Source organism: Nipponia nippon, unplaced genomic scaffold, assembly GCF_047370975.1.
Source record: "Nipponia nippon isolate SJK-2023a ecotype South Korea unplaced genomic scaffold, ASM4737097v1 scaffold_7, whole genome shotgun sequence".
Lineage (NCBI taxonomy): Eukaryota > Metazoa > Chordata > Aves > Pelecaniformes > Threskiornithidae > Nipponia > Nipponia nippon.
In genome coordinates, this window is record NW_028262391.1 from 20,300,225 (window position 1) to 20,312,352 (window position 12,128).

At 42.0% G+C, this 12,128-nt stretch overlaps 1 protein-coding gene across 11 annotated transcripts in view; it reads left to right on the forward strand.

Annotated features, from left to right (window-relative positions):
• Nucleotides 1-12,128, forward strand: part of DOCK10 (dedicator of cytokinesis 10) — a 165,015-nt gene that overhangs the window by 64,997 nt on the left and 87,890 nt on the right. For all 11 annotated transcript variants that reach the window (XM_087739071.1, XM_087739063.1, XM_087739061.1 and 8 more), the window contains exon 3: nucleotides 6,035-6,124. In XM_087739071.1, the coding sequence (XP_087595197.1) occupies nucleotides 6,035-6,124 (90 nt within the window). The remainder of the gene's footprint in view (nucleotides 1-6,034; nucleotides 6,125-12,128) is intronic.

Here is a 12,128-nt window from a genome sequence, read left to right on the forward strand (position 1 = left end):
CCAAAAGAATTAGCTGAGGTAGTGAGCGTAAGAGAAAATTCTGCTTTTAATAATGACTTCCCATTTCTGGATCTGTAGTGTTCACTGCATGCATCAGATATGGGTCAATTATCATCATAGCTGCTGTACTGTCTGGTCTTCTGTTTCGCCTCAGAATTGCTTTCTCTCTTCACATGCGATTCAAAGAGAATGCAGTTATTCTCACAAGACTTCTGTTGGTCATTTCCAACATCTTACGAGAAGGCTGTGGAACAGCAAAGAACTCTTGGTATGAATCTGAACCTGACAGATGGTATTCCTCCATTTCCCTGCATTTCAACAGAATACAAGATGTATATATTACAAAGATGCATTCTCTGGTTTTACCCCAACCAGGGAAAAGATGCTTCACTGTTTTGTAACTGTGCTTAATAATCCTTTTTAAAAAAATAGTCACTGATTCACATCAGTTCCACTTCTTATTTTCCTAGCAATGCCTTGCTTGCTAACTCTCCTACCTGCCTAAAGTCCAGTTTCCCTTTGAGAAAAAGTATGTCAGCTCAGCTTCGTATTTCACCTGCTCCTGGATCCCGTGAACAAATTACCCTTCTGTTGCTGTGCTGTGCAATAATGGCCAGTGGAAATTTCTGCAGCAAATACAGCAGCTGTGTGGAGGAAGGATCTGCAGAGCTTCACAGGAGCTCCTTGTCACAGGAGTACAAGCTTGCACTGTGCGTCTTGGTGGTAGCGAGTGGGAGTTGATGGGCTTCCTGTCACACTCGTAGAAACACGTGCTTGGTGGCGATGCTGGTGGGTTTGCCTCCTCACCATTGGGGTACCGTGCTCCATTCACCTTCTGTTCCCCAGACCTGGCCACACTCTTCCTTGACAACTGGAACTGCTGCTGTCTGGCACTCCTGTTTCTCACTTTTCTCCTACGTGTTTACTGGAAAGGAGGCGATGAAAAAAGTGTGACAACTTCCTTCAGATTGGTCTCCCTCTCACCTTTAACCTTTCACATCTTCGTCTTGCATGGATTCGTTGTCACACATTTGTACTTCTGCTCCTAAGCGCCTTCGTATATCCAAGCAAAATGCTTGCTGTACCCTTTAATAAGTATTTTTCATCCCTTCTTCATGTCACCATCCTTAGGAAAATCCTTGAACCCCTAGCAGTCTCTTTTCAGATCTCTCCAGGATCTCGAGTCTTGCATAGAATCATTGGTGCCCTCCTTAGTGGCAACAGGCTCAGCACCCCTTTGCTAATACCTTTGCTTGTGTGGATGTTTAGTAACTAAATATATGTTAAAAATAAGTTGATAAATATAAGTTAATTGTCATAAAAAGGTAGCTGAAAGTATTTAATAGGTACTTCAATTTGATATGGTATAAAAGCACATTAAACTCTCTGGGTCATGAAAATTTGTTCCTCCGTCTCTCCCCATGTACTACTTCTAAAACTCTGTTTGAAAAGTGGAACTCTGACTTTCTTAAACTAATTGTGTAAATATGGCTGAATGTCTGATTTGAACCTGCAATAGAAATAATAATTCATTGCCTAAATTTAGGACAGGTGAAAGATGGCAAAGCTTACCTGTGTAATGCAAAAGCTATTGAAGTTCAGTCTGACATGTGCTCCTGGCTCTTCTGGGCTTTTGAAAGGCCACCCAGGTGCCCTCCAAGTATCATAGAGGCCTTAGAAGAGGGGCTGATTCATGCAGTGCTGATGCTTTCCATCGCTGCAGGTGTGACTGTTTCCAGGCTTCTTTTTTTTAGCTCTGAACAAGGAAGAGCCAAAATCTCCCTATTTTTCAGATTGTGAAACCTCTGCTGTCTAAATGTTGTTCGGGGACAAAAGTTGCTTGTTCGGATACAGAAGTTCACAACAGAACCAGATGCTTCTTTAAGGGGAGAGGGCAAGAGTAGGCAACGACACTGCCTCTTCACATGAAACAGAGCACGTGTGCCATAGGGGCAGCTCTAAGCGCAGGACTTAGAGCCTCCTCGGAAATAACCCTGTAAACCTGACTGTTCTTTCTAAGATCAGACGGTGGTGAGATCATGGGTTGTTTTCAATAGCACATGACTTATCTCCCACTTTGCCATGTGACAGGCAGTATCTGCTCATCCTGAGAGGAGCAGAAATCGAGTCCATTATTTTCATGACTAATGGGATACGGGTATCCTTGACGTGCAAGTTTGCATTGGCTGGGAGGAGCAGGAAAGGAAGAGGTCTCTAGACTTAGAGAGATGCACTCCAGCTATTTAAATAGAGAGGGCTAATGCAGTCAGCAAAGCAAACACTGTGTGGGCAAAGCATAGCTTCTCACACTACACATGATTCAGTGGGTGATGGGGCAAAAACTGTCCTTAAATGTGCTCTGTGCTTGATTTCCTCTCGCTTTGCCCCCGCGCACGTACCTCCTCAGCGAGGTCTGTGCTGGGACAGCAGCCAGCAGCCTCTTGGGAGCCCCGTATAGTGACAGCATTTGCACGGTGGTATTTGTACAGCAAAGTTGCATCTTATCCTGCTTTTTAATTTGGTGGCCTAACTCATTACAGTTCTTGGTAATGTTAAGTAAATCTGTTTACTTAGATGAAAATGGGGCTGAGCAGCTTTTCTTTAGAGAGACTGAATCTAAGCACTAACATACAGGAACCTTTCTGCCCATGTGGTTAGCTCTCTTAGAAGGGCTGCCTTTTCAGGAAGTAAATATAATCATTTTTGATGCATCCGTCTAAAGATTTAACCACTGGTAACATGCTTTCAGACTAAAAGCTCTTAGAATAGATTCAGAGTGAAAATGTTGGAAATGGCTAATGGAGTTTGAACTCCATTTTCAAATACCAAACTCACCGTGTTAGTGGGAAGTAGCCGCTGTCTGCAAACATTATTCTTAATCAATCGTTGATAAGGAGCAATATTAACTTGTGGCTTTCACTGTAGAAAGTGGATGTAGCAAGAGAGGGTGCTTAATTAAATTGTACCTTATAACTAGTCGAACACCTGGGGCCAACAGTTTATGCAAATGAGGCAGCCTGGCTGAATGCCAGAAATCATTGTTGGATACAGGATATTTATATAAAATAGATTAAAAAAATAATTCAGAAGAATTATAGAATTTAATTTTTTAGGCTGATACTGGCATTATTTGATTAGCACAGTTTGCATGCACAAATGATAAGACAGTTGGCCTCTGATTTGAACAGACAATTGCTATGATTGCCTAAACATTAGAAAATTAGGCTGCATTCAAAGCACATTTATGGATGCTGAATTCTGTAAATAGAGTGCTCTTTTTTTTTTTTTTTTTATGACCCTTTCAGGAGCACTTAGTCTGTGGTTCAAATTTAGTTGTTTTCTGAAGTAAAAAGGTTTTGGTGAATACGTGCTATGCCTGATCAGCCTTTAAGAGCGTTTAACTTTGGAAGTAGTCAGCTATGAACAGGAAGTGTTTTTGTGGCAAGGCTTTTGCAGCTAAGTGGTTGAACATAACTAATTCTCAGAAGGGAAGTGCTTTGTAGTTTTTAAAACAAGTTTAAATATAACAATACACAAGATTTTCCATGTCCCAATTCTGTGTAAATAAACCTGTGATATACTTTGGCAAAGCCTGCAAATGTGACAAGCCCAAAGTTACCTGATTTCTCTGGTTTGCACAATTATGTTTCTTTCTTTCAAGTGCAGTCTTGTGGAGAAGGAGGGTGGGGGAGCATACCACAGGCGAAACAGTGGGCTTGAGTTACATGTCCTGCTCAGCTACAGTCTTTTTAACAAGCTGTGTAAGGGAAGAGAGGCATAATGACCCTGTTAAGGCACGTGTTAGGTTTCTTGGTCAGCGTGGTGATACCAGTTGACAAGAAGCGTTGTATTAAGTAAAAAATTTGACTTACTGTATGACTTAACTAAAAAAAAAAATACTGGAAACTATTTTCTGCATAATACATGGGGCAGATAAGTTTTGTTATGGGCAAGCAGAAGAGGTTGATGGTCACTCCGCAGCTTAGTCACCAGGTGGACGGGGTCAGTGCGAGGTACAGAGTGCATCACACGTCTCTTCTCTTGTGGCCTCCCACTCTACCTTAGTCTGGAAACAGCAGCTGATCTTTAGCAGTGGTGATATCATGGAAGGACGGTGTGCGTGCTTTGTGCCTGCTGCTGCTGGCGGTGGGGCCCCAGCCCTGGGAAGAACTCCGTATGATGGACCCCAGGGGCACCCGTGGGTTTTCAGCTGTGCGTAGAGATTGCGTCTTCTCAGGACCACTTAAAAAAAGGGACTGAAAATGTCATGTATGTGTGAAGTAAAAGTAATGAAGCGCATTCCAGAGACCGTGGGCACTGCTGGGAAGTCCCTAAGCAACCAAGGATTCAGGCATCTTCACTATTACTAAATGTGGCCTGAAAATTCATACTTCTCTATCTGCCGTCTCTTTTACACATAGACTAAACGATTGTGTAAATCGCCACTGCACTCAAGCTTTGGTAATACAGCTGGGTAGAGCCCAGGAACCCACATTTAGGAATCTGCACTTAGTTTGTCAGAACAACAGTGTTTTTTTCACTTTGTGGTGTCTACGAGGCACCATTGTTATTTGTGGAAGCCAAAGTGTTTTAATCACGTTGTATGCTGAGGTATCCAGATGAAACAGCAAAAGTATGGGGAATCCCATGACATTTGCATCTGCCTGAGTGATACATGCCTTTCTTTCATAATTACTCATGTGGAAAGTGATGGGGGGGAATCAGTGTGGTCTGTGTAAACTCTAAGGAAAAATGCAGTCGATAATATCCAGGCAATTGTCGCGTAGAATCTGAGTGCTTCAATTGGTAGAGAAAAAACATCACTTTTTAGTCTGAGACTGAGGACTGGGAGGAGATCCTCCAGGGGCACAGTAGATACTGCAGGCTGCTTCATGGTATTAGTAAGTAGTGGTTCTTCATACTAAACCAGTTGTATGCCATAGACCTCCCTCTGAAAATTGTGTGTCTTTCTGTAATGGAAGAGAAAATGAGCTTGGGAGATCAGGTTTGTCTTGGTTTCAGTCCTTCGTTGTCTTGAGTGGTGGAGTTACTCTATTGTAACTGAGAGCATAATCTAGTCTGCTGGGGTTTGGTTTTGTTTGTTTTCCCCTTTTATGGCAGAGAAAATGAGTGGGCCAGATCCGTGGATTAATTCAAAATACCCCAAAGCTTCCTCTCGTGTGACTTTTGCAAAGTGGCTGCCTTGCTTGACCTCAGCATGGAGGCCCTGGGTCACAGAGAGGAGCACTGCTGGTGGCCCTGGCCTCTCGTTGGCCTAGTGGGAACTAAGGGAAGCTTGGCTCCTTGTGGAGGCCTTCTGGAGATCCACTTCTCTCTGCGGTTTCCTCCTGTCGGGCCTGACAAGCCAGCTCAGTCAGGAGCTGCTTTCAAAAAAAAGGGCTTAATTTTTGCAGCGTCTGTTGAGTCTGAAAGGAGGTTGCAGGAAGCGTCAGGAGTCCCGTGTTAATCCCACTCTGCTCTCTGCACCCTCAGGTGGAAATGCCCCACTGAGAAGCTGTTGCCTGGTTCCACTTGCTTTCCAGCCATCGAGCTGTCCTGTGGCAGTCCTTTTGCAACTTACTGGGAGGACTCTCTGCTCCTCTCTTCTCCTTCCAAAAGAGTCAAAGCTTTTAGTTCTGTTTCCACATTCCTTGCTGAAAAGGCATGGGGTGCAGAAAGGAAGTGGAGGAAGCAAATAACGCTGTTGGATTTGGCATATATTTCTGGGAGAGGATGTAAGGAAGACTTGATGACTTTTTTTATCAGAAACCTCAGAGACCGAAGTGAGTTTTCTTGGAAAACTTTGTTCCCAGAAATCTATTCAAACACTGCTCTTGCTTGTAATTAATGCTTTAGCTGATAGTATTGAATAGCATGTGTGGGCAGGAGCTGGTTTGTAGTTGTTGGTGTGCATGTGTATTGGCTGCATGACAAATTGAAAAATGCAAGCCATAATAATAAGGTTCTTAACCTCTTCATGAGACAAAACTGCTGTTCTGTCACTCTAATTTGCCTTTTTTTTGTTTATTGTCAGACAGACACAATTTCACTGGAAATCAGGACGCTGTATCCTTCTGTACCTGAAGATGCAGAACAAAAAGCAGAAAATTTATTTGTTAAAGAGGTAAATATCTAGTGTGTGTATCCTTTAATTTTAAATAAAACCAAGGCTTTGGGGAAGGCTTGCTATGATTATAATTAACATCTTTTTTCTTTTAATATTGTTTAGGTGATTTGAATCAGGTTTGAATTTTGGAGGCCAGAAGGAGGGGGAGGGTTAACAGCATATCTGCGGGTGCCTATTCTGGGATGTTTGTATCTAGAAAAATTGCAAATGCACTGAATCAGACTCTCATTCTACTGTTTTCCAGCTGCATTCCCTGTCACTACTAGTCCACTGATATTGATGTTGGTATTTTTACATGAGTTCTAATCATTGGTGATCTGAATGCGCTTTGCACTTTGAAAACATTGCTATCTTTTTTGGAAAGATAACTATTTGACACTGGTTTAGACTGTTAGAGTTATTACAAGGTATGTATCTTATTCGGAGGTGTATATTATAACTGTCTGAGGAGTAGTTGCACTGTGAAGGATGTGTACACATTTATATTTATTGTCAGTATTTAGAGTCTGTTCTACCTTCATAGCAGAAAGTCAAGCAAAGTTCTTCCATGGCAGTTAGAGCCCCACCAGGAGTGATTAATTGCTCTACCTTTAAAAAAACCCTATAGTTGTATTGTTTCCAGACCTGATCTCAGATTGTAGGAGAAGATTGCTCTTCCTGCTACCTCAGGCGTATTTCAGGTTGTCACTGGTTTTATCACTTTGAAGGACATTGGAGGTGCTGGCTGCACTGTTCAAAGCAAGTTACTTTGGCTCCCTGAACCTTCTCCATCTTTCACTAGAGATGTGAAGTATAGCTCATCATTTGCATTAACAGAACAAATTTATGAAACCAAATTTTCAGCCAGGGATTTCTATAAGGGTTTTAATTCCAAGCACTTACAGTTAACCCTTAATGTGCATGTTCTCTGCCTTTTTTCACAGATTGGGATTTTTCACACCTGGCTTCCTGGTTTGAATGAGTATGGGCTATTCCGTATGCACTGTAACTGCAAGATAATTTGTGGAGGAAACGTCAGTTGCAGACAAACACAGCGATTAGAAAAAATAAAATCCAACATTAGGCAGAAATGTAGCTGTTGAATTGTATGCGACATGACATTTTACAGGCTGGCCCTACTTCTCTCCAGCAGGTCTAGAAAGAGAAATAACAACTTACTGCCAGCTCAAATTGCCTGAACTTTGCCGTCTTTCTTAATCTGACAGTAGGGTTAAAAGATAACATAGCTTGTGGAATTACCTACCTTCCCAGAAGCCTGGCTTTCCTTTCAGCACTTTGGGGTCTGCTTTTTATTTTAAGGTTCCACAAGTTGCAAGGCCAGCACTGTGCTCATGGCTTTACAGAGTAAGTGGTGGGTCTAAAAATGGAACATAGTACGCAGTGTCTGGGAATCATTACAGCTGAGTAGTCCAAGGGGATGCTAATGACAACCTGGTAAAATACATATTGAGCACATCTATTAGCTTTCTCTGCAATACCAGTGAGCCAAGGGGAGGGGGAGAGACGAGCAGAGCAGTGGAAAAAAACAGTACTACACAACTAAGCCTGTGCATGGAATAGTAGCAGAATAAGACCCTCTTTTAAAGTAGTAATGCATATGTTCCACTTTGCCACAAAGCCAAAAGCTATATATAAAATAAATTAAGCTCCAGGAAGAGGATGGTTTCTAGTCCAAAGTTAAGTAAAACTGAGCACAGGGTGCTCTGAAGATCTGTGATTGTAGTCCACTGCAGCAATTACACAAACCTGTACTGATGCAGCAGCAATCTGTTGTGTTCCAGGCTGGTGTTCAGCACTTCTGGGTAGATGTGCAGGAGTGGAGTTTGTGACCTTCACTTCTTTTTTGGAGCTGTGAAAAAGCCAACTCTTTACTCAGTGAAGGAGTCTTCTCTTTCTACAAATATACTATGATATAAACAGGGAGGCATCCATCTTGTACATACTTGACTATCTGTTGGTCAGCTGGACTTGTTACAACCGACAATCAAATGTCTAATTCCTGATCGGACTGTAAGTCAGTTAACTACAAATAAAGGGTCTGCTGTTGAAGGCAAAACTGATTTTCTTCATATGGCGCAGTGTGAGAACATGGTACTGAAACTATTTCAAGAACTCAGATCCGTGATCTCCTGTCTCATCCTTCTGGACATTTGGTGGTGTTCAGATGGTCTTGTCTATAAGGTACTGCTAGGTCATTTAAAAGGGTTGTCAGAGGTCTGTGATAATGCCTTAAAACCCTGTCTGTCTCTTCCTGGGCGTTTGTTTCCTACTGGTGACTGTAGGACGGCTTTACTTCCACGTCTAGCTCTTTCATTGCTAAAGTCCTTCGAGGATCAGGTTTTTTTCCCCAGCCCTTATCAAAATCCATACACACGACAGCTTGGGGATTTGATCAGATTCCCTTTGCTTAAGTGATCATAAACAGTACTTACAAGCATGCCAGGATGACTTGATTGCCTGTGCAATATTGGTTTATGGATGCAAAAGAGCTGACAAGCCAGATGAAGAAAGATGAGGCTGATGTTGCTGAGGAAAGCTTTTGATATGGATAGCATTTGATGCTCTCCACCTGTAGTGGAAGGTTTGTGCGTCTAGTTGTCTAATTCAGTTCTCTTAGTACTGCTTAGATTACTCAGTAACCAAAAACTTGCACTGTTGGTGATGTTCAGATGTTATGGTAATGGGTGAGGCAGCAGAGTTTACTTTAAATAAGATGTGTAACCTTCTCCTTTCTGCTGGAACTGTAAAATGAAAATTTAAAAAAATAAGGTGATTTGAATAAATAAATAGTCCTTTGATAATTAAATATTTTCTGTAGGATACAAAAAGAATAATTATTTGACATTTATGATTGATTAATATCTGAGTCCCTTTATTAATTTGTACCTAATTATTAGGTATATTCTAAAGGTAATACTTCGTGAATCAATCATTCCTATAACTGTAGTCATCTTAGGATATTTTTCTTGTGGACTTTTCCACCTTAACTTTTCTTAGGCAGGAGGAGCTTGAGTAACTAAATTAGGTTCCAAGAAAAGAGAAGTTTCCAGAAACTTTTAAAGCCAGAATAAAATTGTCTTCAGTGTTTATTTTTTCTAAGTATTCCTCACTTCCTTGAATTCTGTACTGTACCATGCTGTTTCCTCCCAAATTCTGAATTTTCTCACTCATCGCAGAGCCTGCTGCATTTATTTTTGCCAGTCAGCGTTGTCCTCATGGTTCATAATTTTGGCAAATAGAAACATTCACTCCACAAGAAACAAAATTCTTCCTTTTAGTGAAAACATTCCTAATAATATCACCTTTCCCAATTCTGTATTCCTGAATATGCAGATCAAATGGCAATCCTTGGGATTTTTCCACATTTCATTCAGAAATATAAGGGGATAGTGCATTTTGCAATTCAAAGTTATATTTAGTTTAAGGAGCTTAAGCTATCCAATTGCAACATATTTAATCGCATATTGGTTTGCATCAAGTCAGTATTGTCAGAAAGTGTGCATGCATATACACGCACGTGTACTATTTGTATGTGTCCATCTATATGAATGAAATTTTAGGTACATATGAAAAAAAATCCAGAAAGCAAATAAATATTAGCTGTCAACTGTCCTTTCTTAAATAAGTTTAAGCCAGATAATCCCTCCAAAAATGATAGGTGCTACGTGGGTATGTTTTTCAGCAGCATGTTTGCAGAGGGGCTGGCCCCGTGGATGAGGAGGGGTGTGCCGGCAGCTGTGCAGGGGCAGAAGGAGGACGGAGCAGCTTGCTGCAGAAGCTTCCCTAGGTTATGCAGTGTAATTGTGGAAAGTAAGCCCAGAGGGGCCTTTGAGAAGCTGTCTCATCCCTCCCTCCTAGGCAGACCAGGTACCTCCTGACCCATGCTTTTTGCTTCAGGAGTCCGATCCGGTGGGGGTGGCTGCTACAGGACGGGGATCCTTTGGTGACTTGCTGGGCCTTGGGTCAGCTCACAAGTGCCATCACTGGTGGTCTCATCCATATGCTTCCAAAGATGGTGGAGTTCACGTTGCATTCTTAAAATCCTATTGCTACCATTCGTTCTGCTGTGCACTTCTTACTGGTCACTGAGGTAGATTGCCTACTGTCGTGCAGGTGGGCTGATTTGAGGCTTGTTAGTATTATCAAAGGGCCCATTTGCATAGGTTCAAGTCAGGCCCGTTTCCTTCAGAAATCTGCTGGCACTCTTGAGCTGTGTTTGAGCACGCTTGTAGCTTTAAAAGTAGTTGTAGAGTCAATTGCTTCTTTCAAATCACGGATCTCTAGGCAGTTGTCAGCAACCTGTTGGAAAAGGCCTGGAAACAGAGGCAGTTATTAATGGCATGCATGACCTGGTTGCGTCCTGCATGCGGCATCTGGAATCTGCCAGCACATCAAGTCAGGGAGTCTGAGGTAAACCCAGAACGGAGTATGTTAATGGCACTCTGCATATGCAGCACTACTTAAACCTGTTTAGTGACTCTGTATTTGATGTCAAATTGTGGTGTTTTAACTTATGGAAATGACTCTTAAAGATGAGGACAATGAAGAAATGAGCATGCTGGGAAGAGCTGTTGAGACTGAGCTTTTCTGCACCCCAGGTGGGCTCCGTTTCATTTGCGGGTGTAATTGTGGTCCTCACACTTCATTCTTAGAGTAGTAGGGACCATGCTGGCTGAAAAGCACTACATCAAAATGAAATGAGAGCGTAAGAAATGGAATTGAAATCTCAATTGATGGATGATGTAGTTAATTTTGTCTGATTAGTACAATATTTGTGTGGATGCCTCTTAACTTTCCTGTGTAGATTATCTAGATACAAAAGTTGGAGTTGTCACTTGTAGTAAGTTTTTAGAGCCCTCGCCATTCATCTGGGGGATTTTTTTATTTGAGATTTTGCAGGTTGTGTCTGCAGGATCTGTAAGTAATTATTAAATGTGAGTTTTATTAATCATAATGTTAAAAGAGCCACAGCCTTCTGTATAGCTACTGAAAGTGTTTGTGTATCTATAAAGTCGATTCTGAGGCTTTTTTATTCACAGGCTAATGTGCATTGCTCTTACATATTTCAAAGTCAAATTAAAATGGGAACTCCTGTTGATAAATGTCACAAAGAACGTTTTATTACTGCTCATCACGGTGTAGATTTAAGTGCTTTCAGTACTTTAAAGAGCTGTAATGTCAGGACAATGGCATCTGTTATTAAAAGACAGTAGGTCTTTTGATAGCACAAGAGGTAAATACTTTTTAAAAATGTTTAATACTTCAAAACAGTAGTGTGTTTTAATGTTTTGGTTTGTTACACTGCTGTGTCACTAGACTTTACTGAATGTGTGAACTGTGTTCATTTGGAAACAGCTTTGAGAGCCCCAAAATTAACGTCTAGGTTGCTAGCAGGCAGTCGTGACGCTGCCATGCTTGTCATGGGCATAAAAGGGAGCAGGGGTAGGCCTGGGGTGGAGGGCTGAATTTCAAGCCAGGGTGATCACACTGCCTTCTGCCTTCCCAAATCCGTGCAGGCTGCCTTTGGTTGTTGCAGCAGAGGCCACAGGAGGGACATGTGGTTGGGAAGGCTTTATGAGCAGTGCCATGCCTGTCCCCGGTCACGGGGCAGAGCACAGAGCGGTCTCTGCAGCTTCCCCTTTAGCACTGTGGCCACATCTAGCTCTGGAAGGTCTTTGCTTTCTGTTTCCAGGCTCTTGCATGGGTTTGCCCTTCCCTATTCAACATCTCCTGCTGTCCATCTCAGAAATAGCCACTCTTCAAAGGTGAGCGAGGTAGCAGGATTGCTCTGTGCATGCAGTTCCTCTGCAAGAAGCCCAGTTGTTCCATGAACGACTTTTATCATATGTGCATCTGTATTGCCAAAGACCACATACCTAGCACTATCTTAGAATATAAGTGAGGGAGGTGCTTTCAAATGTTTCAAGGTGTTTGCTTCATTTGTGTTTCTCTCACTTCCCATTCTCTTTTCTTGTTTTGTTTTTTTTTTTCCTCCAAAAGG